Source organism: Fonsecaea multimorphosa (genome assembly GCF_000836435.1).
Source record: "Fonsecaea multimorphosa CBS 102226 unplaced genomic scaffold supercont1.10, whole genome shotgun sequence".
Classification (NCBI taxonomy): Eukaryota; Fungi; Ascomycota; class Eurotiomycetes; order Chaetothyriales; family Herpotrichiellaceae; genus Fonsecaea; species Fonsecaea multimorphosa.
Genome location: NW_015971644.1, coordinates 907,257 through 933,726, shown reverse-complemented (window position 1 = coordinate 933,726; position 26,470 = coordinate 907,257). Strand labels below are relative to the sequence as shown.

General features: G+C 52.8%; 11 protein-coding genes across 11 annotated transcripts; 5 read left to right on the top strand and 6 right to left on the bottom strand.

The window, feature by feature from the left end:
• Window positions 1-40: 40 nt before the first annotated feature.
• Z520_05921 (uncharacterized protein) lies at window positions 41-1,503 on the bottom strand (the record flags this gene model as incomplete). Its single annotated transcript, XM_016776424.1, has 2 exons — window positions 41-1,194; window positions 1,260-1,503. The coding sequence occupies 2 exons, from the start codon at window positions 1,501-1,503 to the stop codon at window positions 41-43; spliced, it is 1,398 nt and encodes a 465-aa protein (XP_016632743.1).
• A 309-nt stretch (window positions 1,504-1,812) lies between these two features.
• On the top strand, window positions 1,813-2,542 carry Z520_05920 (uncharacterized protein; the record flags this gene model as incomplete). The annotated part of the gene is made up of 2 exons (XM_016776423.1): window positions 1,813-1,939; window positions 2,001-2,542. The coding sequence occupies 2 exons, from the start codon at window positions 1,813-1,815 to the stop codon at window positions 2,540-2,542; spliced, it is 669 nt and encodes a 222-aa protein (XP_016632742.1).
• Window positions 2,543-2,577: 35 nt separating this feature from the next.
• On the bottom strand, window positions 2,578-3,852 carry Z520_05919 (uncharacterized protein; the record flags this gene model as incomplete). Its single annotated transcript, XM_016776422.1, has 1 exon — window positions 2,578-3,852. One exon carries the CDS (start codon window positions 3,850-3,852, stop codon window positions 2,578-2,580), a length of 1,275 nt encoding a protein of 424 aa, XP_016632741.1.
• Window positions 3,853-4,876: 1,024 nt separating this feature from the next.
• Window positions 4,877-10,295, top strand: Z520_05918 (uncharacterized protein; the record flags this gene model as incomplete). The annotated part of the gene is made up of 4 exons (XM_016776421.1): window positions 4,877-5,248; window positions 5,299-5,347; window positions 5,399-9,032; window positions 9,080-10,295. The coding sequence occupies 4 exons, from the start codon at window positions 4,877-4,879 to the stop codon at window positions 10,293-10,295; spliced, it is 5,271 nt and encodes a 1,756-aa protein (XP_016632740.1).
• Window positions 10,296-11,143: 848 nt separating this feature from the next.
• On the top strand, window positions 11,144-13,549 carry Z520_05917 (uncharacterized protein; the record flags this gene model as incomplete). Its single annotated transcript, XM_016776420.1, has 1 exon — window positions 11,144-13,549. The coding sequence occupies one exon, from the start codon at window positions 11,144-11,146 to the stop codon at window positions 13,547-13,549; it is 2,406 nt and encodes an 801-aa protein (XP_016632739.1).
• Window positions 13,550-14,311: 762 nt separating this feature from the next.
• Z520_05916 (uncharacterized protein) lies at window positions 14,312-15,996 on the top strand (the record flags this gene model as incomplete). Its single annotated transcript, XM_016776419.1, has 5 exons — window positions 14,312-14,724; window positions 14,790-14,847; window positions 15,228-15,570; window positions 15,680-15,752; window positions 15,855-15,996. The coding sequence occupies 5 exons, from the start codon at window positions 14,312-14,314 to the stop codon at window positions 15,994-15,996; spliced, it is 1,029 nt and encodes a 342-aa protein (XP_016632738.1).
• A 223-nt stretch (window positions 15,997-16,219) lies between these two features.
• Window positions 16,220-17,860, bottom strand: Z520_05915 (uncharacterized protein; the record flags this gene model as incomplete). Its single annotated transcript, XM_016776418.1, has 1 exon — window positions 16,220-17,860. The coding sequence occupies one exon, from the start codon at window positions 17,858-17,860 to the stop codon at window positions 16,220-16,222; it is 1,641 nt and encodes a 546-aa protein (XP_016632737.1).
• Window positions 17,861-18,713: 853 nt separating this feature from the next.
• Window positions 18,714-19,214, bottom strand: Z520_05914 (uncharacterized protein; the record flags this gene model as incomplete). Its single annotated transcript, XM_016776417.1, has 1 exon — window positions 18,714-19,214. The coding sequence occupies one exon, from the start codon at window positions 19,212-19,214 to the stop codon at window positions 18,714-18,716; it is 501 nt and encodes a 166-aa protein (XP_016632736.1).
• Window positions 19,215-19,792: 578 nt separating this feature from the next.
• On the bottom strand, window positions 19,793-21,421 carry Z520_05913 (uncharacterized protein; the record flags this gene model as incomplete). The annotated part of the gene is made up of 1 exon (XM_016776416.1): window positions 19,793-21,421. One exon carries the CDS (start codon window positions 21,419-21,421, stop codon window positions 19,793-19,795), a length of 1,629 nt encoding a protein of 542 aa, XP_016632735.1.
• Window positions 21,422-22,611: 1,190 nt separating this feature from the next.
• Z520_05912 (uncharacterized protein) lies at window positions 22,612-23,647 on the bottom strand (the record flags this gene model as incomplete). The annotated part of the gene is made up of 4 exons (XM_016776415.1): window positions 22,612-22,799; window positions 22,926-23,070; window positions 23,179-23,556; window positions 23,624-23,647. The coding sequence occupies 4 exons, from the start codon at window positions 23,645-23,647 to the stop codon at window positions 22,612-22,614; spliced, it is 735 nt and encodes a 244-aa protein (XP_016632734.1).
• Window positions 23,648-24,365: 718 nt separating this feature from the next.
• Z520_05911 (uncharacterized protein) lies at window positions 24,366-26,457 on the top strand (the record flags this gene model as incomplete). Its single annotated transcript, XM_016776414.1, has 6 exons — window positions 24,366-24,646; window positions 24,717-24,995; window positions 25,065-25,222; window positions 25,303-25,621; window positions 25,692-25,966; window positions 26,039-26,457. 6 exons carry the CDS (start codon window positions 24,366-24,368, stop codon window positions 26,455-26,457), a joined length of 1,731 nt encoding a protein of 576 aa, XP_016632733.1.
• Window positions 26,458-26,470: the final 13 nt, after the last annotated feature.

Genomic DNA, 26,470 nt, shown 5'->3' with positions numbered 1-26,470 from the left:
GGGTTCATATGCATGAATGCCTTTAAGGAGGAAAGCCTGTTCATTCCATCTTCTTCGCCAACCCATGTGCTTCAATATCATCTGCATCCCCGTCTGGCGTAGCGACACCGCTCTCTGCCTCTGCAAGTTTCTGCATCTGGTCATCCAACTTCCCATACGCCTTGGGATTCTTTTTCGCTTCACCTCCCCCGACGCTCTTCATCTGGTACCCTCTCATCCTCGGTCCCTGGCCAGTCCGTTCCGGCAAGTCGGATTCATACGCACGACTGAATGTCCTCGTGTCGTCTTCGAATGACAGGTCCTTGATGCTTTGGCGCACGGCAGAGAAGAAGGCATCAATGACGGCAAAATTGTGGATTTGCAGGAGCGTCCAGGCGAGCATCTCGTTCGCTTGGAGGAGATGGTGCACGTACGCCCGATGATGGCGTGTGCACGTGTAACAGGTGCAATTGAGAGTCAAGGGCGAGAGGTCAGTCGCGTGGGCGGCGGACCAGAGATCGATTCCGAGAGGTTGATTGGGAGTGTCTGAAGAGCCTGGAAAGGTGAATGTCAAGGCAATTCCGTGCTCCGAGGACTGTGTGACGAAAGGCACCGTCAAGAGATCGACTCCCACGTGAATTGCTGCGAGTACTGCCTGTGGTGACGACGGGTCAGTGAGGCATATCGTCGGTATAGTTCGGAGCGCTTCTGGCAACCCAACCACCGTCGAGGGCGAATAGACGCACAGGCCCGATATGTGAGAATTGTATTCGTCCTTCAGATCGGACAGATACAAGGACAGAAGTTGTGATTCGTGAGGCGGTATTGCCGCAAAGAAGGGAAACCCTTCGTCTTCCTCTTTACTCTCCACGAAATCTCGCAACCATGCATGTGTCCTGTCCACACTCTTTTCTATCCTCTTGGCGCTCGCGTCCTTTGTGCCGATCAAATCAGGTACGCTGGTCGAAATGTCGGCTTTTAACCTTCTAATCGCCTCGTGATACTGCTCGACTTCGAGGAACCTGAATCCCACTGACGTTGAAATCGCTACGGACGAATTTGTGTTGTGCGCCGGACAAGGAATGTTTGGGACTCTGCGCAGGCCGAATATGGACAGACACCTGTCGGGCAGACCAATATACCGCCGTAATGGAGACTCCCCAAGCTGTACCGGCGTATCGTATAGCGGTGCATTTGCGTGCGACTTCTCAATGACTATCCACCAACTGTAAGCCGCACAAGTCAGCAATCCAGCTTGAGGCTGAAAGTGGGGAACGTACAGTCTTCCAAGGGCACATAGACGGCGGAAATATTTGTGTGCTTCTGCAGATTATCCTGCGATACGTGAGGGACCACGCCTCGAGAAGTTGGGACAACATAGTGCGGTGTTGAGATCGGATTTCGTCCACGAAGAGTCAAGTGGCCTAGTCTGGCAGCGCACTCCGGTGTATACGCCTGCTGAAGGACGAACTTGAGCATTTCGTCCGGTGGCTGAGCCAGTGAAGCGCAAGTTACAGGCTCCATGGTGGCATTGTTTATGGTGGCATTGTTTGTGGTGGCATTGTTTGTGGTGGCTTGTCGGCTACTCGCTGATAGATTTTGTAGACGTGAATGCGGCGAGGGGATGGAAATGACATTTGCATCGCCTGACCTCGGCCGTAGAGTCAGTAGTGCGGAGCACAACCACCACTGCGAAGTGTACGATAGCCTCACCAGACGAAAGTCTCCATCTGAACTTCCTGGCATTCTATACCTCATTCTTCTCATACCTCTGTGGAGCAGATCGCTGCAGCCGTACAAATCAGTGACTGCCAGTCAAAGCTTGCTACTACCATGTCGAAAAGAGGGAGACTCATTGTCGTTGAAGGTCTTGATCGCTCTGGGAAGTCCAGCCAGTGCCAACGCCTTTTGGAGCATTTCCAATCGCAAGGCCTGCAGGTCCGCTCCGTCAAGTTCCCGGGTCTGTGCAATCCAAAGATCATTCGCATAAAGACCTCATCCGCTGACTTTCCGACGGGTAGATCGATCTACGCCTACGGGCCAGATGATCAATAGCTACTTGACGGGTCAAGCTCAGCAAGACGACCATGCTATCCACTTGATCTTCAGTGCCAACAGGTGGGAAGCGATCAAAACAATTCGCCTTGCGCTTCTGTCTGGTGTCGCCGTGATAGTCGACCGATATTCTTTCTCCGGAGCCGTCTATTCGGCTGCGAAACAGAACCCGGAATTATCGCTTGAATGGGCGTGGGCGCCCGAAATCGGCCTTTTGAAACCGGATTTGGTGTTCTTTTTGGACATTTCTTCCGCTGACGCTGCCAAACGTGGCGGCTACGGCGCGGAGCGGTACGAGCAAGAAGGAATGCAAGCCCGTGTTCGGACTCTGTTCAAGGAATTGTTCGCCAGACTTGACGGGATAGCTATTCATCAAGTTGACGCTGGCAGAACGATGGACGAGGTCGCCGCCGAAGTCCTGTCGATTGTCCAAGCGTCGTCTGTGGATGAGGCTCTCACGCCTGACGACCTGCTGAAATTAGGCTCGTTGCTCGACAAAAGGTCCTGAGCAACAAGACATGGATGCAGTTGGGGTTGGCAACGTCATCCTTCATCTTCGCTATCTTCTATGACTATTTGGAGTCTCTTCGGTTCTTCCGTGCCAGCGGGAGGCTTAACTGCTAGCCCACTGGATACGTTGGACGCCATACTTGTGAAGGAGTCTACGGATGCAAGGGACATCCTGTCTTCGTCATCACCACCATCGTCAGAGCTCAGCTCAGCCTCTTCAGCGACTACTCGTCTGGCGGTAAGCGCTTCTTCTTCTTCACTTTCCGAAGGACCATCTTCTTCTTCGCTTTCGGTCTCCATCATCTCTGCGGCCGCCGACGCCGTGGTCTTAGACTTCTTGCCCATGAGCTTTTTAACCTCCTTCTCACCCCTGTTTCGAAGGGTGACCTGCTGCATCAATTCCAACCAAGCATGCTCCTGATGACAGCTTGGACATGTCGCACTTTCTGGGACCATTGACAAAGCTGATTGGGTTTCGTTCAGGGACTTGTCGGCTAGACATCTAATATGGGACATGCCAGGACAATCGTGCGTGTGACAAACGACGAAAATGCTCTTACGGAGATCGATCACCTCTGCGCATACCGAACACTTCTGCTCATCGTCTTCATCGAGAAGAAATTGGCTCTTTTCAAAGACACTTTTGAGTCGAGCGTATGTTGGATCGACACCTTCAACACCGCCCTTTCCGATTAAATCAGCTTTTCTCTTCCTCTGGACCGGCTGAGGCTGAGCAGAAGTGAACTCCACCTCTTCTGGCGGTTGAGCCCTGGGTTCTGCCGGGTCAAAATGCACTCTAATTTCCGGTCTGATTTGAGTGTCGACGCGGCCGCACCAGGTTGACCACGAACGATACACGTCTTCACTAAAGAAGCGGACCTGAAGCGGCCACTTGGAGAAATAGGGCGCTCGCAGTAATAAATGAAGATTTGATAACTTGTCAATCATCGAAGTTCTGGGTCGCCCAGGTCTCTTGGTGACTTTCCCGGTCCTAGAGGTTTTGGTCCGGGTCGTGGCAAAAGACAAGCGCTGCTCTGGGGAAATATGGCGGGTCAAGTGTGCATTATGCCATGCCCATTCAAATTGCAAAGCTGCAATGTTGGAGGGAAACCCGGCGACGATACAGGCCATTTCCCAGGGACGAAGGGTGGCGCGAGAAGTGCGCACGGCGCCGCCTTGAACTCGACCATTGTGCTGAGCGAGGCGACGTGCTGGGTCTGGCGAGGAACCGATGTAGAGGCTTGAGTGCCGCACAGTGGAGCGGAGGAGGTAACAGCAGTAGAAGGCGGGAATGGGCTTGATGTCCATTTTTCAATCTTGAATTAGTCGGAGGCCATGTCGACGTGTCGCTAATCCACGCGTGGCGCTTGGGGGCATGGAGGAGATAAGGATGGTGCCTAATGGCTCATGATTGGTGGCAACTGGTCGTCGGCCAATACAGAGCAGCGCCGTAAACAAACAAGAGGCTTGGACTGATGAATATGGTGTGTGTGCAACGTAAGCTAAGTTGATGGATGGTCTCGTTACGATATTGAGAACATGCGCAGGTCAACGGTCAGTAGTGCGTACCTAGTACCTAAGGATCTCATGGCGCGGTCTTGTTGACAAAAGCGGGAGGAAGCCGTCACGTGACGATAGTTGGATGGGGGAACAAAATGCCAAGAGGATTGGCAAGTTTGGGCCGATTGAACAACTTGAAGCCTCCGAGCCACCGAGCCACCAAACATACCTACACAGGAAGCGCAGCAGCCAATCGAGTCGGGCCCCAGCTCTTCGCCCTTGGAGTAGCCTGCTAGCCTACTAGCCTGCCAGTGCCTCGCCTGCAGTGGTGAGCCTCTGGTGCCTCTGCTTGATTCTCTCTCGCGCTTGCCCGACGATCCCCATCTATCCACCTGCACTTGGTACTTGCTCTCTCGACCTATATTCCTCCTCTCACAACTCTCATAACTCTCACACCACAACATTGTACTCTGTCAACCAGAGACACCTTCACACTCCGCATGTGAGCGACTGCGTCTCAGAGTGCTCTGCTGGCACTTAGCATGCCGTCCCTCAAGCTCAGAGTTCAAGGCTAGACCCGCGATCCATTCTCTGTCCCTCTACAAGGCTGCCCAGAGGCAAACTCACCTGTTAACCCGCACTGCCGCTCGTTTTCCTCTTTTTTCAACTGTTCGATATCAATATCAATTCATTCAAAAAGCTCCCATCTACGCTCGCCCCCGAGATCAGATCCTTTAGACTCGACGGTCCTCCGAATCCTCCCTGTACAATTACGATTTATCCGAATAAGCATATCCCGCAGCTCGAACGGGCTTTCCCACTTGTCGCAGTCATGGTCGCTCCACCTTCAACCGGTGGTGTCGCACCACAGGCTGCGACTGTGAAGCCATCATCAACCGCTTCGAGAATGAATGGTGCCCCTGCTCCCACTATGGCCACGCCCTCGTTTCCCTACAGTGCCCGCCGTGCACCACCTCTTGATTTGCGAACCGTCGAGCGCAAGGGCCATGTCTACAGTCGCGATCCCCCAGCAAGAAGGAGACTCCATGACCTCCCAGAAGCGCCGACTTTCCGGCCCACGGAGGTAGAATTTCGTGATCCGATGGAGTATATTCGCAGTATTTCAGAAAAGGCCAGCAAGTACGGAATTTGCAAGATAATCCCGCCAGACAACTGGAATCCGGATTTCGCCATAGACACAGAGGTGAGCACTTGTGAAATATCGGCTGGAGGAGTGTTGCTAACGTGCCCTAGCGCTTCCATTTTCGCACTCGGCGCCAGGAGATCAATCTGGTCGAAGGAGGTGGGCTTTCTCATGGTCCCGTGTGATTATCTATTCTTACTTGTCTCATAGGGAACCGCACAAATCTCAACTACCTAGACCAACTGGCCAAGTTCCACAAACAGTATGGTGCACATCTCAATCGTTTTCCCTCGGTCGACAAGCGTCCGCTGGACCTTTATAAACTCAAGAAAGCTGTCGAAGTCCGAGGTGGCTTCGAACGGGTCTGCAAGGACAAGAAGTGGGCTGAGATTGGGAGAGATTTGGGATACAGTGGAAAGATAATGTCATCACTATCCACATCCCTGAAGAATTCCTATCAACGATGGCTACATCCCTATGAGGAATGGCTGAAATACGCCAAACCTGGCGTTCAGCAGCAGCTCGATAGCGAACATGGCGGAGCGTACTCGCCCTCGGCTCTGCCCCATCAGCCTATGATCACTCACCCACCTCCATCACAATCTGCTCCACCTGCTATGGCAACAGATTCTCCAAAACCCCAGCCGGCAAGGCCTCTGACTCCCCAAATCCAGAATTCTCCTGGCCCATCGCAACAGCAGCCACTCGTACCCCCAGCACCTGCCGCCGCTCCACCCAGACCAGCATCATCGTCCGGCTTCACTGCGGTCAACAGTGGCTTCACCGCAGTGAACAACCCTTCAGGTTTCACCGCCATCAATACCCTCCCACCTCCTGCCGTCAAGAAGGAAGTCAACGGCATGCCGTCATCAAGTCAAAGTCCGGCTCCATCCTTTCCCGCCATTAATGGGCCGACAATCACGACAATACATACATCTGGTCACCCAATGCCGAATGGGACACCGAATCCGCTGAAGAGGGCCTTAAGCCACGATAGCCTTAATGGTGAGTCCGGCTCGGAGGGACTCGATGGCGAAGGGGATGCTGCAAATGGCAGGCGGAGCAAGAGGCCTAAGAAGGATGGCATGCCCACTATTCCAGGCAACCATATTCCTGCAATGCGCCCGACAACCCCCCAAGTGCGCACTAAAACGGCACCGCGGAGGCATGGCGAGAAATGTGAGAAGTGCGGCAAGTCAGATAACAAGGAGAGCATCCTTGTTTGTGATAGCTGCGATACGGGCTACCACAAGCATTGTGTCGACCCTCCCTTGAGCCACGTGCCCGAATATGACTGGCACTGTTCAAAATGCCTCGTTGGGACGAACGACTATGGTTTCGAAGAAGGAAGCGTCTACTCTCTGAAGCAATTTCAAGAAAAGGCCAACAACTTCAAAGAGCACTACTTTTCCGCTCGGATGCCCTTCGACCCTGTTTCAAATACGCCAAAGAAGCCGACCGAGGACGATGTCGAACGTGAGTTCTGGAGACTAGTCGAAGACATCACCGAGTCAGTCGAGGTTGAGTACGGTGCTGACATTCACTCGACAACTCATGGCAGCGGGTTTCCGACAGTGGAGAAAAATCCGCTCAACCCGTATTCCAAAGATCCGTGGAACCTGAATGTCATGCCCTTCCTCGAAGAATCGCTGTTCAGACACATTAAGGGTGATATTTCTGGAATGACAGTGCCGTGGCTGTATGTGGGCATGTGCTTCTCGACTTTCTGCTGGCACAATGAAGATCACTATGCATATTCAGCAAACTATCAGCACTTTGGAGCGACCAAGACGTGGTACGGCATCCCTGGAAAGGACGCGTATCGTTTCGAAGATGCAATGCGAAAGGCAGTACCGGAATTGTTCGAGACCCAGCCTGATTTACTCTTTCAATTGGTCACGATTCTTCCACCACATCAGCTGAGAAAGGCTGGAGTTGAGGTTTACGCACTCGACCAACGCGCAGGTCAATTCGTTATCACTTTTCCTCAAGCTTACCATGCAGGGTTCAATCATGGCTTCAATTTCAACGAAGCGGTTAATTTTGCGCCTGCCGATTGGGAACCGTTCGGCGAGGCGGGTGTGCAGCGACTGCAGGAGTTCCGCCGTCAACCCTGCTTTTCGCATGACGAGCTTCTCTTCACAGCCGCTGCTTCAGATACTACAATCAAGACTGCAAAGTGGCTTGGACCTGCGCTTGAGCGAACTCGAGCCCGGGAATTGGCCGAACGTCAAAGTTTTGTGACACTTCACAAGCGGCAATTCCCCCACGACGACTGTACGTTCGACACATTGGCTCCTGAGCCGTCGGAATCTTGTGGCCTCATCATCAAGATAGAAAACGCCGAGCTTGAAGAGGATGAGTATCAGTGCTGCTATTGTAAAGCGTTTTCGTTCCTTTCGCAGTTCAGGTGCCACCGCAGCGGCAAAGTCGCTTGTCTCCTGCATCCCGAAGTGTCTGATTGCTGCTCTGACTCTCCCAGTGAAAGATTGAGGGGGCCCAACCATAGTCTTCTGGTCCGCTATACCAATCAGGAGCTGAGCAATATCGTTCAGAAAGTGGTGGACAAAGCCAACGTACCTGAAGCTTGGGAGGCAAAGGTAGAGGCTCTGCTGGCAAATGATGCTCGGCCTGCGCTCAAGTCAATGCACACGCTGCTATCGGAGGGTGAGAAGATCCCACATACCTTGAAGGGTTTGGACGATCTGGCGGATTTTGTCAAGAAGTGCGACCAATGGGTGGAAGAGGCGAACCTGTACCTCACCAGAAAGCAGCAAAACAGACGAAAGAATGAGAAGGCTTGGCGTCGATCTTCCCTCCGGAGCGGTAAGCCAGAGGACAAGGAAACCGAGCCTCAGCTCACTGTGGAACGCATGAAAGAGTTGATTGAAGATGGAGATCTGCTCGGGTTCAGTGCACCTCAGCTCGAAAGCTTGAAAGAAAAGGTCACCGTTGTCGACGAATGGCGGGCGAACGTGAACCGCATTCTCACGGGCCAGCACCAAGCGGCGTCCGATGAATTGGAAGGTCTACTCGAGGAAGGCCGCGGGTTCATGGCCGCTATGCCTGAACTTACAAACTTAGAGCAAGTTTACGCGCGCACTCACTGGCTCGAAGAGGTTCGACAGGTTCAAAAAGACGTGCAGTCGAAGACACTTGATGACTGCAAAGAGCTTCTCAAGCGTGCTGCAGAACTGGAGATCTCACCTCAGATGCCAGAAATCTTGTTCTTGACGGAAGTGGTGAGACAAGGTGAGTTCTGGGAGATCAAAGCAAAAGAAGTCATGGCAGCCGAGGATGTGCACTATCCACAGCTGGAATCGCTGCATTCCCAAGTGCAGAATCAGGTTTTCCCTGTCAATAAGGAGACCTTGGAGCAGATGGATGTCATTCTAGCCAAGAATCGCGAGGCTAAACGCCAGATAATCACCTTGGTCGAACGAAGCCATGATCCAGATTTGCGCAAGCGCCCAATGTATGCGCATGTAAGGGATGTCGTCAAGAGCTTTGAGGACCTGAACGGAAAACCCCACGGCGCTTCCGATTTGGAGAAAGAATTGCGAAGACATGAAGATTGGATGAGAAGGGGCAAAAAGCTCTTCGGCAAGGCGAACGCTCCGCTCCACATTCTCGAACAACATATGAAATTTGTGGAGGAGAAGAACAATTTCTGCTTCGACCTGAATGACACATTCAGGCCCCCGGTTGAGCCCGCGTCCCGAGAAGCCACGCCCGTTGAGGGCCAGGAGAAGGGCGCGCTCGGTGATGAAGAAAAGCCTGTTTTCTGTATCTGTCGTCAACCCGAGGCAGGGCTCATGATCGAGTGCGAGATTTGTCATGACTGGTGAGTGGCGTTGCCTGTTTATCAAGGTCCGACTAATGCCTCTTTAGGTACCATGCAAAATGCCTCAAGCTTGCCAGAGGAAAGGTCAAGGAATGCGAGATGTTTACCTGTCCTATCTGCGATTGGCGAGTCAAGATCCCTCGCGATGCAGCCCGACCAAAACTCGAAGATCTACAAGCATGGCAAGATGAAATCCAGGATCTTCCCTTTCAACCGGAGGAAGAAGAGCTGCTCAGGCGAATAATCGACAAGGCGCAGGCATTTCGCGAGTTTCTCATGCGATACACAACTGGCAGTCAACTTTGTAGGACAATTGAGGAGATGCCAGAAATGCTGTTCTACCTGCGCAAGATTGAGGGCGCAGAAGTTCTTCTGGCCTATGAGACCAATGTCCTGCGGCAGGAGCTGCACAAATGGCAACCCATTGCTCCCGAACCACCGCCTATTCTGGACCAGAGTTTGTCGACACGAAAGCCCCGACCGACCAAGCAGCAGAAGCTGATGAAGGAGCTGGGAGTCGAGAAACCCGAGGATCTTCCACCGCACTTACGGACCAAGACCTATGTGCGGAGAAAGACGCAGGAATCCTTTGTTACTGGACCTCTGCTTCCGAAGCCTTCGACGCAATCACCATCAGCTCCGGGCTCCGCTGCGAGTCCTGGTCAGAACGGTGGAAGTGCAGAAGGCTCATCTTCCATGCAGAGGCAAGGTTCAAACGAGCATACAGGACCCAATAGGACGTTTGAACCTGGGTTCATGTCCGGGTCATCCTTTGCCGAACGTCGAGCTTCTCCCTTTTCACCCAACTCGCCGTCATTGTTCAGCCCCACCAGGGAAGCACCACATGAAGAGTTGAGGGATCCGATGATGCCTACATTCGGAGGAGATAATTCAGAAGGGCGAAACCACGACCCATCATTTCCCATGTTTCGACCGGGGACTGGGTTGGGTCTGGATGCCGACGACGACATACGAAGTGGACTTGCCAATGCATCTGCCAGTGCGCCCAACTCTGCAAGAGAGGTCTCTCCGTCTGGAGGAGGTGAATACGACAATATGTTTATAGACATGACGAATCCAGATGCGGACACGAGTAACGATCCTGTGCCAAGTCTGGAACAAGAGGCCAGCCACGCAAGTGAGGCACTTGATATGATTCGGACGGCGAGCAATGACTCGGTAAACGACCATGCGGACTTGGAGGATGGAGAGAATGTCTCGAAACACTTTGACGACTTTATCAACGGAGACGGACCGAGTTGAAGATGGATATGAATTCCTGGCGTTTGTGCGGGAGGGGAAAACTAGCTGTCAATAACCATTACCGACACTGAGGGTTAGCACGTTTGACGAGTTTTCGAAAAGAGGTGTTTGGAGCTGATATCGGGGACTATGGTGGGACTCTGATATTCGGTGGGGATTCATCTGTATGGACTATCGGCATCATCACGACTCATAGAACAGCAGGGTGGAGCGGAGGCTTGATGGTGGACACGGAGTGGGCAGTTTCAAGGCTAGAATATGGAGGCATAGCTGCATCCCTATGGACTTATGTACAAGACCTGACTGAGATCGAGACAATGGCTACCAGTTTCGCTGTTTGTCTCCAAGCCATGTGTCCTGCGTTCAAGACGTCCTCTTGTGTGTACAGACGTAGCATAACATGTCCTCTACCTCGTACATATGACTTTTGGTACTACGCCGAGGGGCCGCGCAGCTCGGCAGTTGGGCGATTGGCGTCATTGACCAAATTCAAAAATTCACTGGTGGGTGACTCGCGCCTCTGGCAAAATGTTGTCGCGGGGCAACTTTTGGCTTGTCCTCTTCCACGACTTCACTCACTCACAGATCAACAGGTGTGATCAAGCCCCCTGCACCGCCAGGAGAAGGACCTCGTCTACCTTCCTACTGGAGGGAGCCATGAATGCGGGATCAACGACATAATATGAGCTATCCGAAGTCCACCTCAAAACATTGACAGACATCTCCCGTGACTCAAGCATTGTTTCGCGCACACGACAAACTCATTGACGGGCTCGCAACACCCAACGGGTTCTTAGCATCGTCCAGGTACAAGACAGCGTGACCAGAAACGACAGACACCACACAGCATGGCCTCTGAACACGATGAGCGTCTGCCCACGCTCCTATCCTCTCTCCCTCCCTCATCCTACTACTTCTCCCTCGAATTTTTCCCTCCCAAGACATCCTCTGGCTTCTCCAACTTGCAGGCGCGTCTTGCTCGCATGGCCACAGCCCTACGCCCTTTGTTTGTCACTGTGACCTGGGGCGCAGGCGGCTCTACAGCTACAAAGTCCCTCGAATTGGCCGAAGTATGTCAACGACAAATTGGGCTCACGACCGTGCTGCATTTGACCTGTACCAACATGAGGAGGCATATGATTGACGAGGCATTAGAGGAGGCCAAAGAGATTGGGATCAGAAACATTCTGGCCTTGCGAGGAGATCCACCTCGGGAAGAATACAAGGATGCTACGTCCACAGACGAGAGTGAGAGTGGCAGTGGCGGTTCGGGAACAGAGAGTAACCAAGAGTTTACGTGGGCTGCAGATTTGGTTCGATATATCCGGCGAAAACACGGCGACTATTTCGCAGTCGGTGTTGCGGGTTATCCAGAGGGTCATGCAGATGAATCGCATCCGGAGCAAGGGAAACAGAGTGTCGAACATGATTTACCATATCTTGCCGAGAAAGTCGCGGCTGGCGCCGATTTCATCATGACACAGCTCACCTACGATATCGAGGCCTACGCCGCATATGAGAAGAGATTGAGGGGGTACACTGGCCAGGATGGGAAGAAGTTGTTCGACAAGATCCCCATCATCCCCGGCCTGATGCCCATCCAGTCCTACCAAATCATAAAACGAATCACCAAACTCAGCCACGCGAAACTGCCCGAGAAAATCTCTCAGCGGATTGAACGTGTGAAATCGGACGACGAGGCGGTAAAAAAGGTCGGGGTCGACATCCTTTCGGAGCTCGTTGAAGAAATGAAGACGTTGCCGCAGCCAGAAGCTGTTCCTAGGGGGTTTCATTTCTACACCTTGAACCTGGAGAAGAGTGTATCATTCATTTTAGAGAGGACAGGGCTGATCCCCGCGATCTCGAGTGAGGGAAGCGTTGAAGACAAAGACGGAGACTCAGAATCGGATTCAGATGTGGTTGTTGACGACAGCAAGCAAGAGACTCCGGCTATCGTCACAACAGGGCCCGTGGAGAACGGAAACCAAAATGGGCAGCAATCATCTAGCTTCACACGGCGAAGGAGAAGTTCTGTCAATGCACAGCCCCACAACCGTGTAATAACGGATGGCAGGTCTGAACCCCGGACACAATCTCGTCGACCTGACTCGGACAGTGACCCTCCTGGCCTGGAACCCAATCCAAATCTAAAACTGACGTCTCAACATTCAGCAAGAGACCGCGGCACTGGCATTCCTGCTGCCTCCCCCACTCGGAAGCATAGCCTGCTCATATCTGAGGGGCAAGGTTCTTTAGGTCGCGAAGCAACCTGGGACGATTTCCCTAATGGTCGCTGGGGGCCCTCTCATTCACCTGCGTTTGGAGAGATTGATGGGTATGGGCCAAGTCTGAAAGTGAGTCCGCTCATGGCAAGGAAGCTGTGGGGCTATCCGAGGAGCAGAGAGGACGTCACAAAGCTGTTCAGACGCCATGTGTTGGGAGATCTAGTGGCCGTACCATGGAGTGATGATATTGACCCGGATCTCGCCTCTCCTGGCGCCGCATCAGCCGATGGGTCCGGGAACTCGAGTGCGCTACGTGCTGAGACGGATGTGATTCGGTCTGAGCTCCTATCCCTCATCAGCAGCCAGAACTACTGGACCCTTGCCTCTCAACCCGCTGTCGATGGCGCGCCTTCATCTGATCCTGTCTTCGGCTGGGGACCTCCGGGAGAAGGGTACGTCTTCCAAAAAGCATTTGTAGAGTTCTTCTGTGGTCGAGACGAGTGGGAGGAGAAGCTGCGGCCCCGTTTGATGAAATACGGGAGTGATGTGCTCGGTTGGATGAAGACAGACGCCGAAGGGGTGTTTGAAAGCAGTGAGCTTATTGCTCGGGATCAAGCTCGAAAAAAGAAGGCGGCGGCGGTGGATACCGAGAAGGAGAACACTAATCCAGCCTCTCTTGTACAATTTGCAGACCAGCGACCCGTTCCTTCGGCCTCGTCTTCCTCACCGGAAAACACGGTCAACGCAGTGACATGGGGTGTATTCCCTTCGCGCGAAATCTTGACTCCGACCATTATTGAGGCTGAATCATTCCGTGCTTGGGCACAAGAAGCCTACGCGATATGGAATGAATGGAAGCGTTGCTTCCCTAGAGGGAGCCAAGAGGCATTGTTCTTGGAGAAGATGGGAAAGGAGAATGTGTTGGTCAACGTCGTGGGGCAGTCCTTCAGAGGGGGGCATGGCGGTGGAAAGGGAGAAGGGGCCAGCCTATGGAGGATATTGTTGGCCGAAGACGGGGATGCTAAGTGATGATGAGGGAAGACGGCCACGTGAATGAGTGCTGAAGAAAGGATCAAGTGAGGATGCCACGCATAGCGGTGATGATGTCTTGTCCCAGTCAAGATGGATTCTACTGCGCGGTCTGTATTTGCTTTGGAACATGGTCAGAGTACCTTAGGTACGCAGTGAGTACTTGCTGGCTCCTACACGGGACATAAACAGGACTACAGACAGAGAAGAAGGCCTGAGAGTGACCAGATCCTCGCATCCAACCTATCACTTTACGCCCATATCTCTAATGGACGAGTTTGCAGTTTTGTTAATGCGCCGATGTGTCTAACATCTACAGAGATGTGGTCCACTCGGTAGACATTTTCCTATTGGTCGAATAGCTACCAGGTATATCCTGGGTTAGAGGATACGATGTGTATATCATATCCGCCAAAAGCTCGGTGATAGGGTCTGCCGTGACCTCGGGCTGCCTCCCGCGGAAAGGCCACGACAGCGGAACATGGTACGCGAAATGTTCAGACTGGATCAGAACTGGGTCTTCTAAACACACCAAGTGTTGCAGGAGTCGTGTGGCCCCGTAATTCGGCATTCAGACATGTTTGATATATGCGTGCCCTCTTCTATGAGGCTGCAGCATCTGCCCTAATTGGGAACTGGGTAACGTGGTTTGATATAGTCGACTTGTTCAATATCTCTTGCGTAGCCCGGAAAAAGCGCCTGCATACTGCCTCTCTACCTTTTCTACTGGAAGGAGCTAGACAAGAGCTCAGCATCCTCACCATGTCTCCAACAACGACGAAGTTCAAGTACGCCTGGCTCTCCCAGATCGACCCCGTCTGGCTCCCCATCCAACAAGAATGCGACGCCCGATTCCGCATCTTCTGGGACCTGCCTCCCTCTCAGTACCAGGAAGCATGGCTGTCGAACCCCCTCGTCATGCCGGAAGGCACGCCCATGGATTTGGAGGTGACTTTCAAGACGATTCCCTTCAGGGACGGCCACGAGGCGGAGCTCAAGATTTACAAGAACAAGGAGATTCTAGAGAGGATGGGCGAAAGGGGGAAGAGAGCGCCGATGATGTTGGTTGCGCATGGTGGCGGATGGATGATGGGCGACCATGCTGTCGAGGAGGGCGTTTGTCGGTACACGGCGAAAGAAACCGGCGCGGTGGTGGTTAGTGTTGAGTATAGACTGTGAGTATCATGAGGAGTTATGGTGTGTTTGATCGTGAAGGCAGGGCTAAGGTGGGATTTTTTAGAGCGCCCAAGTACCGCTTCCCGCAGCAGATCAACGATTACTACGATGCATTCATATGGGTGAGTTGCAACCATGTGCATACTTTACTCTACACACCGTCCCTGCATTTTGTGAACTTCGAGCTATTATTTCCACGAGATGGCAACATCATTTCGCTCTCGGAGGTGATGGGATTTTGTCACGAGATGCTCAAAATGGTATCGTTGACTGATGGGCCCTTGACCCCTGACAATTCCAGCCTCGCAGGGTCGCGCGACCTGATCAGCAAGCCTGATGAGAAAGGAATGATTTCGCATTCTTGTGCATGGCACCAGAAACATCCTGTTTGGTTGTGATCTCTCTATTCACAGCTTGTCCTCGCATCCCAGCACCTACATCATATCAAGAGAACCACCCTTCGCTGCTCCAATACAAGTGCTAATTGCCTTCTGTGGAATAGTGCAAAACCAACGCCTCAACCCTAGGCATCGACCCTTCCATGATCATAACCTGCGGCTCCTCCGCGGGCGGCAACATGGCCGCCGTCCTGCCCATCATGGCGCGGGATAACCACGAAGACGGGATTATCGGCCAGCTCCTCAACAGTCCCGTCCTGTGTCACCCGAAATACTTCCCCCGCGACAAGGGGTTCGAGTATAACAGTTTCGAACAGAATAAGTATTCGTCGATCTTGGGGGAGGAGAATATGTTGAGGTGTTGGGATGAGTATTATCCCAATACTGGAGCGGATGTTTATGCGAATCCACTGTTGGTGGAGAAGGTTGAGGGCTTGCCTCCTGCGTGTGGGTTATATTTCCGTCGGGAGTCTACGGCCTCAGATGAGATTGCCTCCTTGCCTTGGGAGGATGTGCCTGGCTAACCCCGACCCTGAGGGGAAACCTTCGCTTCTAGTAATCCAAATAAGTGGTCTGGATCCACTACGCGACGAAGAATTCGCATATGCCGACAGGTTGAAAGAAGCAGGGTAGGTCCTCAGTGACTCGTCAAGGCTGCTGCTTTTCTGGACGACGCAAAAGCAATCTGGCTGCAGGTTAATAATTCCTCTGGCTGACTCTTTGGTTTCTAGCATTCCCGTCGACATCGAGCTTTTCCCGGGCCTGCCTCATGGATTCTACACGTTTCCCCAGTTGGAAGCCACGACGAAGTACTTCAAACAGTCTGCGGCGTGGGTTAAGAAGCTTTTGGCGTCGAAGGGGTGGGAGGCTTGACTTAGAGGGGAGGGTTGATACCTCTTTGTTCATGATGAACTAGTCCCTCATGGCATCGAGAGGGCGGGAAGGAAGGTTGAACATGGGGAATCGGATTATTTTCGTTCATTCGTGCACGAGGCTTGGAGGAATCATTCAAGTCCCAAGTCTCGAGTGAAAATTGCCCGTGTCCTATATACAATGTCGGTATGCACTGTCCAACGACGTGACGTCGCGACCTAGCCTAGCCCTGCTTTAGCTGGAACCCTTCGTACCCATTCTTCCTAACCTCGCCACATGTCTTCCTGTACTGCGGCATGCCCAGCATGTAGTTGTAACACTCTCTGGGCTTTCCTGGGATGTTGGCGCCAAACCACCAACTCTTTGCGTACTTGAAGAGACCCATCTCGCCCGCGGCAAGGATGCCTTCCCTCCACTTCTGCTCGGCTTCGAGCGTGGCTTCGATCGTGGTGACCCGGTCCCGGCGCAGATCGCGCAGCATGTCCGTGAGCCAGTCACCCTGGTACTCGATGCAGTTGGGACCGATGGAGAACGGGCCCGGCGACTGCGGGCCGTAGACCCAGAACAGGTTGGGGAATCCGTTGCTGCACATGCCCAAGTACGTCTGGCAGCCCTTCTTCCACTTGTCGCCCAGCGTGAAGGACGGGTCCGTCCCGCGGATGTCGACGTGCGTGAGGCCGCCCGTGATGGTGTCGAAGCCTGTGGCGAAGATGATGACGTCCAGTTCGATCTCGGTGCCGTCCTGGAGTTTGATCCCCCTGACGGTGATCTCGTCGATCGGGTTCTCGTTGACGTCAACAAGGTCCACGGTGGGGAGGTTGAAGACGTCAAAGTACGTCCTGTACAGTGAGATGCGCTTCGTGCCGAACGGGTTGGGCGCCTTCTCGGGACAGAGCTTCTCCCTCTTGTACGGGTCTTGGATCAAGGGGGCCGTCTTCTTGCGCCAGAAAGCGTACGCCGCGTCGGCGGCCTCGTGCGTGAACGAGGTGTCCTTGTAGTTGCCCACCCAGAACCCGAAGCCACCTCTCTTCCACAGCTCCTCGTAGAACTGCTCGCGCTCCTCGGGACTGTCCTCCATCGCGGCCTTGTCGTGCCACGAGTACAAGAATCCGGCCCAGGTGGCTTTGGCGAGCTCCTTGATCTCGGGCATTTCCTTTTTGAGTTTGTTGTTCTCTTCTCGACTCAGCGGCGCTTGATCCATTGGTAGTGCCATGTTCGGCGTCCGCTGAAACACGGTAAGCCGCGAGGCGACGGGGCCGACTTCTTGGATCACCTGGACTCCCGTGGCTCCGGTGCCGATCACGGCGCACCGCTTCCCCTTGAGATCAACTCCCTGGCGCGGCCATCGCGATGTGTGGTAGATTGTTCCCTGGAAGTCGTCGACTCCCCTGAAGGGCGGCTTGTACGGCACGGCCGCGAGACCCGCACAGAAGAGCAGTATCCGCGTCTTGACGATGGTCGTCGTGTTTTCCTGATCGTTCGAGATCTCGCACACCCATTCCTTGTGAGACACGTCCCAGTGCGCGCTCACGACGCGCGAGTTGAACGTCGCGTCCGCGTGCAGATTCCACAGCTTGCCCACGTGCGCGAAGTAGGCCTCGAGCTCTTCGCGCTTTGGGTACGCCTCGCTCCACTCCCACTGGTCCCACGTCTCGTCGGACGAGAACTGGTATGTCGGCACGATCGAGTCGACCCGGGCGCCCGGGTAGCAGTTCCAGTACCAGGTGCCCCCGAACGTGCTCGCCGCGTCGTACAGGTGCACGTCGAACCCGAACTGACGCAGCTTGTGCAGGAGATACATGCCGCCAAACCCGCCGCCGACGATCATCACCTCCCAGTTTTTCTCAGGGCTCATGGATCCCATATTGTTGATATGGGTGTTCGACAAATGCAATCGAGCAGTTTGGGGAAGACAGGGAATAGTCTCTGTTTTTTTTCTGGGTGTGGTATGCTCGTGACAAGAATGATAGACTGTGTCTCATACATACCATACTCTTGATGCGGCTTCGTTTTGAGCATGTTGCTTTCGAGCATTGCATTTCCCAGCTAAGCCTTGGGCGGAGTTGATTAGGCTACGGTATATCCGCCTTATCTGCAAACTCCCTCCTCGAATCTCAGTCCACCCACTTACCCTTGATAGACTCCGCCAATCAAAGTGATACGCTGATGAAGCACGCGCACATGCAGTGTCTGGCGGAAACTTTCCATCCAGATCAAGAGTTGAGGATGAGCTCCTCGAGTAGGCGGAATTCATCTTTGGTCTTTGAAAAGATGCCAAGTGCAAGAACAAAAGGAGACGACTGGCATTTGTAGTCTCATAGGGAGCTAAGGATTCCGAGCATTTGGGGAGATGGCGTTCTCCGGAGTGTATGCTTAGTTTTAATGCAATGTCCGAATGAAGAACTCAGACTAGTGTAGAATCTGTCGGATCAGTGGCTTCTTTTGGGAGGGGGGAGGGAGCTCTTAGCGCCGGTCTGGATAGAAACTGTGCGAGTTCTCTTCGATATGATGTGCAAGTATTTGTCTCTATACCCCGATGTTTACATCTGAATGATAGAGCATTGCTTCTGTGGCAGGCGCAAGCGTGGTCGATGAATGAATTGGTTGTAGCTAGATTTTTGAGAGCGTAACGAATACCATCTGTTGTGCCAAGTACAAAGCCAGCGCCTTCGCCTTCCGTGACACTCTGCCACCATCAAAGCTGATGAGCATCCACATCACCCTTCACGACGATGATCGCCTTCCGCCCAAGTCTCCCTCCCAGTGCTGTATACGATATCATCAGGCCCATGGGTGAACTGGATGCGATACGTCCTATGCTCGATATACCATTTGCCTCCCACCCGCCTCCATTTGTCCTGATACGTGAGCCAGGTAAGCTGGACTTGTCCGGTGTAAGGCCCTTTGCCGGCGTGCGCTGCGAAGACGTTGACCTTGGACTCAGCCTGGTCGCCATTGCCAGCCAACGTGATTGTGTGGTTGGAGAGGTCGTGACGAGTGGCGCCGCAGTACGAGCCCGGCTTGTCGAAGTGCGCTTCGATCCGTGATCTCACCGCCGCGAGACTGTGGTCAACGGTCCCGCTGCCAAAGTCCCAGACAAGGTCGGGCAGGAACAGCTCGGGCAGCCGGTCGAGAGACATGCTGTCGACTATCTCGGGCCAGAGCATCATGCGCTGGGTGATTTCCAGGTGATCGGAAATCGATTGCACGTCCATCATGGTGTTTGTTGCGGCACGGGCAGAGAGTTGTTCAGAATGAGTGTGTACAGCCCCTCCTCTATCTTTTTAATCTCAGGTCGGAAAGTCCAGCACCGAGCTGAGGTGATGAAGATGTTGTGTTGAAGCTCTCGCGCAGATATTGACAGACTGGGACAACAGATAAGATCAAGGAGGCAAGATACGTAAGTAGTGTGAAGACTGTTATAGGAGTGATCGGTATAATTGAGCCTGAGCGGAGCAATCAACAAAAGAAAGAGGATGTCTTCATCCGGCCGGCTCTTTCGTACAATACTGAACATATCATCTGCGGAAGAACCTGAAAGCTATCAATTAATGCAATAGGTCGAAGTGGAAGGGGCACGAGGGGGAGATCGTCCACGTGGAAGGAATGTGAGAAACGCTTGTCGTAAAGCTCTCTTGATAACTACCTTGGTAATCACCTCACGATCAGACAGACTGTTCCGCAGGGCATTTCTCTATCTCACGTCACTCTACCATACGATTGACACTCCAACACACTGGGATGACCATTTTTGTCTGAGATACCCGACACGCAAGGTTGAACACAAGGCAGCTGACTATGCTGACTCTCTAGCATCGTTGATATCCTCCAAGTTCACGATGATGGCTTGTCCCTCCTTGTCCTTGTGCACTGTACCCACGAGGTGATGATCGGCGTCGATGTGGATATCCTGTTGCCGGACAACCACCAGGTCATCATCACCGAACAAAAGAGCCATCTCCTCCAGACTCTTGCCCTGAGTGTCGGGAAAATACCAGTAGATGACGAAGGAAGTCACGACCGTGATGCAGATAAACACTAGGAAGAACCTCCAGCCAATATTAGAAATCGCCGTGGGTCCGGACTGGCCCCAGAGAATGCTGAAGGCACCATAGCTCACTACCTGGATGGTCTGACCCCGGGCACGTAGGTGTGTGGGATAGAACTCGGCTGCCCAATATGACAATGGTCCTTCCGTGAAGGTGGCCGAGAAAATTTGGAAAAGATAGAGCAAGGCGACGCACGCAATTTGGGCTGCCTTGTGTTGGGCGTCCAGATTGACGCTTGCGGCCACGCCTGTGTAACAGGAGAGGACAACAGTCATTCCGAGGAGACCGATCATGACCATTGTCGGGCGTCGAAATTTCTCGGTGAAGAATATGGCAGCAAAGATACCGGGCATAACAGCTGCCATCATTCCAGCTTGGATGTTCAACTGCGCCAGTGAATCCCAGCCGGAGTGACTCATGATCACTGTAGCATAGGTGGCGATGCAGAGGTTCCCACTAGACAAGACTGCAAAAACGATGAAGATAGTCATGCACATGCGCTTCCTCATCGACGGCGTCTTGAACATGAAGAGCCAAGAGGTAGGGAGAGTGCGGTCCAACTCGATCTGGTTCTTCATCTGAAACATCTCGATCTGTGCGTAGCGGTGATCTGTGTCTCCCGGCGCCGAGTGGAACCTGCGCACGATTTCCCAGGCCTTGGTAGTTTGTTCCTTCAGCAGCAGAAATCGAGGTGATTCGGGCACCCACCACAGGCTGCAGAGGAAGAGGATGGGCGGAATAGCGCCGATGGCTAGCGGGCCTCGCCAGGAATCCTGCCCCCCTTTGAGAGATCCGTTCGTGTAGAATCCCACACCCACGTAGCTGGAGAGGAAATAACCGAGAGATGTGCACACCCCGTGGCACTGAGCGAACGCGCCGCGAACCTCTGCTGGCACAACCTCGGTGATCCACAGAGGGACCGTCATCAACAACATAAAGCCGCCAACTCCGTACAGAAACCGGAAGACAATGAACATGGCAATGTGAACGGAGCCGGCGCAGAGAGCCGCTGCAGCAAGCGAAGTGAGGGCGCCAGTGTAGATCGAAGCCTTGCGTCCCCAGCGGTCCGCGACGAAATTGGCGCCAAAGGCACCAAAGATACCGCCGGCATAGTAAAGCGATGTTGTGGCACCGATAATTGAGGATGTCCGAGCACCGTTGTCGAGCTTCATGTAGGCGTAGAACGACGGCTGTCCAATGGTGGTTGCGATGACTCCCGCGCCGTAGGAATAAGTGAGGGTCCCCATACACATGATGACCACGCTGAAGATCATCCTGGGCCCGAAATGGCGCTTTCGCCTCTCCACCGAGATTGTTGGCTCGATCGATTGCGCCTCCACTGTCGGCGGCGACACATCTTGGCCTCTGTTCACCATCTTGAGTAGACGGAGTGACAATACTTCCTGAATGAGGAGGAGTGGTTACGAACTTGAGTTAATCAATTGATCAATTTAATCAAACTAATCGATGAGAAACGACAGCATCCGTCAAGACTATCGAAAGATATGGGGAATAGTAAAGCTTTGTACAGTGAGTAAAGAAGATTTATGCTAATATCAGGTGTACCGTAGACCTCGCTCACGTTTCTCAAAGGTTGTGGTCGAGGCCCCTCATTCCGCACGATAAGTTCAAGCTATCTCAAGCCGTGTCCGCCGTTTCCGCCTAGCGTGTGGTTCCCAATCAAAGAAATCCTCTATTTGGTGGTCGATAGATTACGCGTACGACTTTTGCTGAAGCTCGCTGCCATACCTATGGGATTGGTTGTGAGCCATCAAACAAAAAGCGAAAGGCATATCTTGTCAAGTACTCGTGGAGTATCCTGAAGGATCGAGTTCTGCATTCAAACTCCCCCTTTTTAGCGGTAATTTTAAACTGAGCAGCCTTGACATATCAATTGAAGAGCTTTACAAAGGACCGCCAGGGGCTCGTGATGGCTGCAATATGCGTTCCATACTCTGGAATCTGCGCTTATCCACGATCACCCCGTGGGGAATGTGTAGGTCGAATTGACCCCAGTGCCCCGTAGGCCCACACCTGCCAACAACGCTACCACCTAGGTACCTCCTTTGGCCGGCATCGGAAAAGACGGAAATCTTGATGTGGAGCTCGAGGAATGGCGGAAAATACTATGATTGGCAACGAAAAATTCATCTAACCTATTTTAGCATGAACTCCCCCTGGCAGTAGGCTTGGTCCTGGGGTAAAGCTGGCAAGTCCCCATCGACCATGTACCTAGCAACTGCCAGGCGCATCTACTGATCAAGGAGTCTAGATCTTGCTCTCCCAGGACCTTGAGATTGTCTCGATCATTCTGAAATAGGTCCGCGGCACGCCTGGTTCTCAAAGCGGACACATCAGCTGGATCAAACTGCATGAGTAAACAAGACACTAGATCCTGACACCACAGTCAATACGAAGACCACAGCAATCAGTGGTAGGAGATAGCCTCAATGAAAACACAGCAGAGAAGCCTTCAATCATGTAATTCAAGCTAGGTCTCGACAATGGGGCAGGACAACACCGCTATGCATGGACCACATATGTTAGACTTCCTTCCCTTTCAACTTCAGGCCGTCGTGCCGCCATCTACTGGGTAGTTGCTGCCAGTGACATAGGATGCCTCATCGCTCACGAGGAAAGCAATGACTCGGGCGATCTCTATGGGATGAGCCTGTCTGTCAAAGCACTGCATAGTAGTAGGGACCTTTTGACCACCTTTTTCGAATGGGTCCAGTAAAGGGGTCTTGACGACGCCTATTGAGATAGTACACGGTTCTGTCAGCGTCATTGACGGATAGCGAAGACAATGTGACAGTAACCATCCATGAACGCACATATGTTGAACTTGGAGGCATGAGCAGAGATTTATGTCTAGCTTACCTGGAGCAATGCAGTTGACTCTGATATTGCGTGGACCTACTTCTCTGGCCACCGATTTTGTCATACTGATGACCACGGCCTTGGAGGCCGCATAGATGGACGTGTTTGCGCAACCTATCATTCCCTGGATGCTTGCAGCATTGACCTGAAAAAAGTTTTAGAACTCGACACACTGCTTTCTCGATCGAATATGGATCGAAGCAAGTCGCTTTTTCCGTGGAGGGAGGGAGTGGACATATCAAAAGGGACTCACGATACTTCCTCCACTTGTCATATGCTTCAACTGCTCTCTCATGCAGTGAAAGACGCCTTTGCCGTTGACGCCCATCATGAAGTCCCAGTCGTCGTCGGTCCCTTGTGTGATGGGCGCCTGCATCCGCGCCACACCAGCAAGGTTTACTCCGCTGTCCAATCTGCCGAATTGCTGCCTTGTTTTCTCAATCCAGTTCTCAACTTGGACGCCGTCGCGCACGTCGACGACAGTGGCGATATGTTTCTCTCCCTTGAGAGCCTTGAGAGCATCGTCCAGACCCTGCTGATTGACGTCTGCGATGGACAAAACTGCCCCACGCTCCGCAAGGAGCTTAGCAGTCTCCAGACCAATGCCACTGGCACCGCCCGTCAAGGCAACCTGAGCAAGATTTAGTTTGTTTTTTGACAGCTTTCCTTTCAGGTGGTTTCGGGAGAACTTCACTCACCACTTTACCATCCAGAGAAGCCATTCTAGTTATTCACTGTTTCAAGCTAGACTGTTTAAGCCCAGGTTCGCAGCCTGAACTCGTAGTTTCGCCTTGACGATCTTCTGGAATTATGTAAATTCGGATACCAACAGGCTCTGGCTTGGTTATTTCCTGCTGTATGACTTCGAACCGTTAGGGCCACTTCCGGTATTCCAGGTGGCACAATCAAAAAGGGGGTTCTGGAGATCTCCGAAGACAAGGTTAAGGGTTAGGACCTTCCGCACTGCAGAGGCTATAGTTCTCCAAGATATCCCAAAGAGTCTACACCGCAATGAGAGACTAGTAGTACTCTCACGTTCCGCGTATTTCCGCCTCTGCAAGTTTGATCATTTGTAGTACTGCAGGGTGAAGAGCGATTACTCCGCCCAGGGCCTGGATTACTTGCAGCGCGGCATTCCATTGAATAGATGTTGCAGCGCCGAGATTCACCCAATCACGGGAATTTCCATCGTTACTCAGTCAAAGTCATCCACCGACTTCTAAATCAGATTCCAGACGATGAAGTGTAGTATTGGCGGAGAAATGCTTTCGAAACACCACCGAGGAACATTCCGATGTAGCTGAATGTCGTGCCTTCCTAGAGATTAACTGGCGCCCTGACCCAACTGACCCGTCTTTCGGGACTATTATCGTCAGATATCTTGACACCTTGGACCCCTGATTCGGATTACATCCACAATATCTGTTACGGCTTGCAGAAATGGCAATATCTCAGGGCAGCACGCTCGGCTCCGTCTCAGAGACTCCCACCGCCGCAACAGAAGTGAACGGCAACCATGTTACCCCCAAAGAGTTCGAATACCCAAAGCATGTACTCGGTGAGCCTCGTGCTTTACGGATTATCATCATCGGAGCAGGCATCGCAGGTATCGCCGCAGTCAAGCTTTTCAAAGAACGCTTCCAAGGTCTCCCGGTCAGTCTGACGATATACGAGAAAAATGCCGATGTAGGCGGAACTTGGCTAGAGAATAGATATCCAGGGTGCGTGTTCTGAGAGCCAAGGCCGGCTTGAAACGAGGTGCTTTGATGCTGACACTGTGAATACACCCAGCTGCGCCTGTGATGTCCCGGCACACGGATACACATTCTCGTGGGAAGGCAATCCGAATTGGTCTCGAGCCTATGTGACGGCTCCAGAGATATGCGAATATTACCAGGGACGTGCCAAAGCATACGGAGTGTATGACTTTTTACGCGTTAATCACCGCGTTGTCGGAGCTGTTTGGGACAGGAAGCAGGGCGTTTGGCAGCTCGAGGTGGAGGACCTGGCCCAGTCACGCACTTTCACTGACCAGGCTGAAGTGGTTATCAATGCAACTGGATTTCTCAAGTGAGTGAGAGGGCCCCATCGAAGAGGACAGTCCTCCTCCTGAAGACGAGCTAAATGAAAGTGGCACAGTAAGTGGAAATGGCCTGACATTCGCGGCCTCGATACCTTCAAGGGCCACAAGGTCCACTCCGCCAGGTGGGACGACTCATTTGATTTCACGGGGAAAAAGGTTGCAGTGATTGGAAATGGTTCGTCGGCTATTCAAATCGTGCCAATTCTACGCGCTGGTATGTAGATCATTTATCCGCCTGTGCTAGCCAGATTATCATCACACCTGTTCTAGCTGACTCCTCCTCTCGATACCCAGTTGCGAGCCACCTGATATCGTTCAATCGATCCCCAACCTGGATCACTCCCGAATTTGGCCAAGAGTTTGCTCCCGAGGGTCGCGAGCAAGTGTTCACTGAGCAGCAGAAATCCGCCTGGGCAAGTGATCCCAAGGGGTTCCTGGAGTATCGAAAACGGGTCGAAACCACCATGAACCAGGTCTTTGACCTGTTCTACAAAGAGTCCCAGCTACAAAAGGACGCAATGCAGCATTTCCGTGCTAGTATGAAACAGAGGCTGGGGGACAAAGGGTACCTCGCTGACAAGCTTGTCCCGAACTTTGCAGTGGGATGTCGGAGGTAGGTGGAAATCCTTGCGTAATCCCTTTCGTTTGGGATCGATGACCCCAGTGCTCAACGTTCTGCTTAGAGTTACTCCTGGGCACAATTATCTCGAGTCCCTTGCTGCAGATAATGTGACGGTGGAAACCGGACAGATTCTGCACATCACGCCAGACGGTCTGGAGATGGAGGATGGGACACGTTATACGGACATCGATGCTATTGTGTGCGCTACGGGATTCGATACATCCTTTCGACCTGCTTTCACTGTCGTGGGAGAACAGGATGAACTGAGAGAGGTCTGGAAAGATGAGCCCAAGTCCTACCTCTCCATCGCCGCACCTGGCTTCCCGAACTTCTTCTGTGAGTATTTCATGCCTAGCGCGCTCTTTGGCCTCTCCTGAGAGATTCTTCTGACAAAGGCTATTAACGAAGTTGCAACCGGCCCAAACTGTCCTCTTGCAAATGGCACATTCGTGCCGTGCCTCGAGCGGACCATGTCCTACATCTTCGAGCTAGTTGCCAAGGTGCAGCGGCAAGGAATCAAATCCGTTTCGCCAAAGCAGGAGGCAGTCGACGACTTCCAAGAGTACAAGGACTCTTTGATGAAAGATTTAACATGGACCAGTGGTTGTCGATCGTGGTACAAGAACGGTCAAGTCGATGGCAAGGTCTGGGGACCATGGCCCGGGAGCGCGCTACATTTCCTGGAAGCGATGGCGGAGCCGCGGTGGGAGGACTGGGACATCAAATATACAACGGGTAACCGCTTTTCTTATTTCGGTAACGGCAAGACAAGCAGGGAGGAGCAGGTGCGGGACTTGGGATACTATGTGACGCAGCCGGGTGCCTGAGTTGATTGTCTCT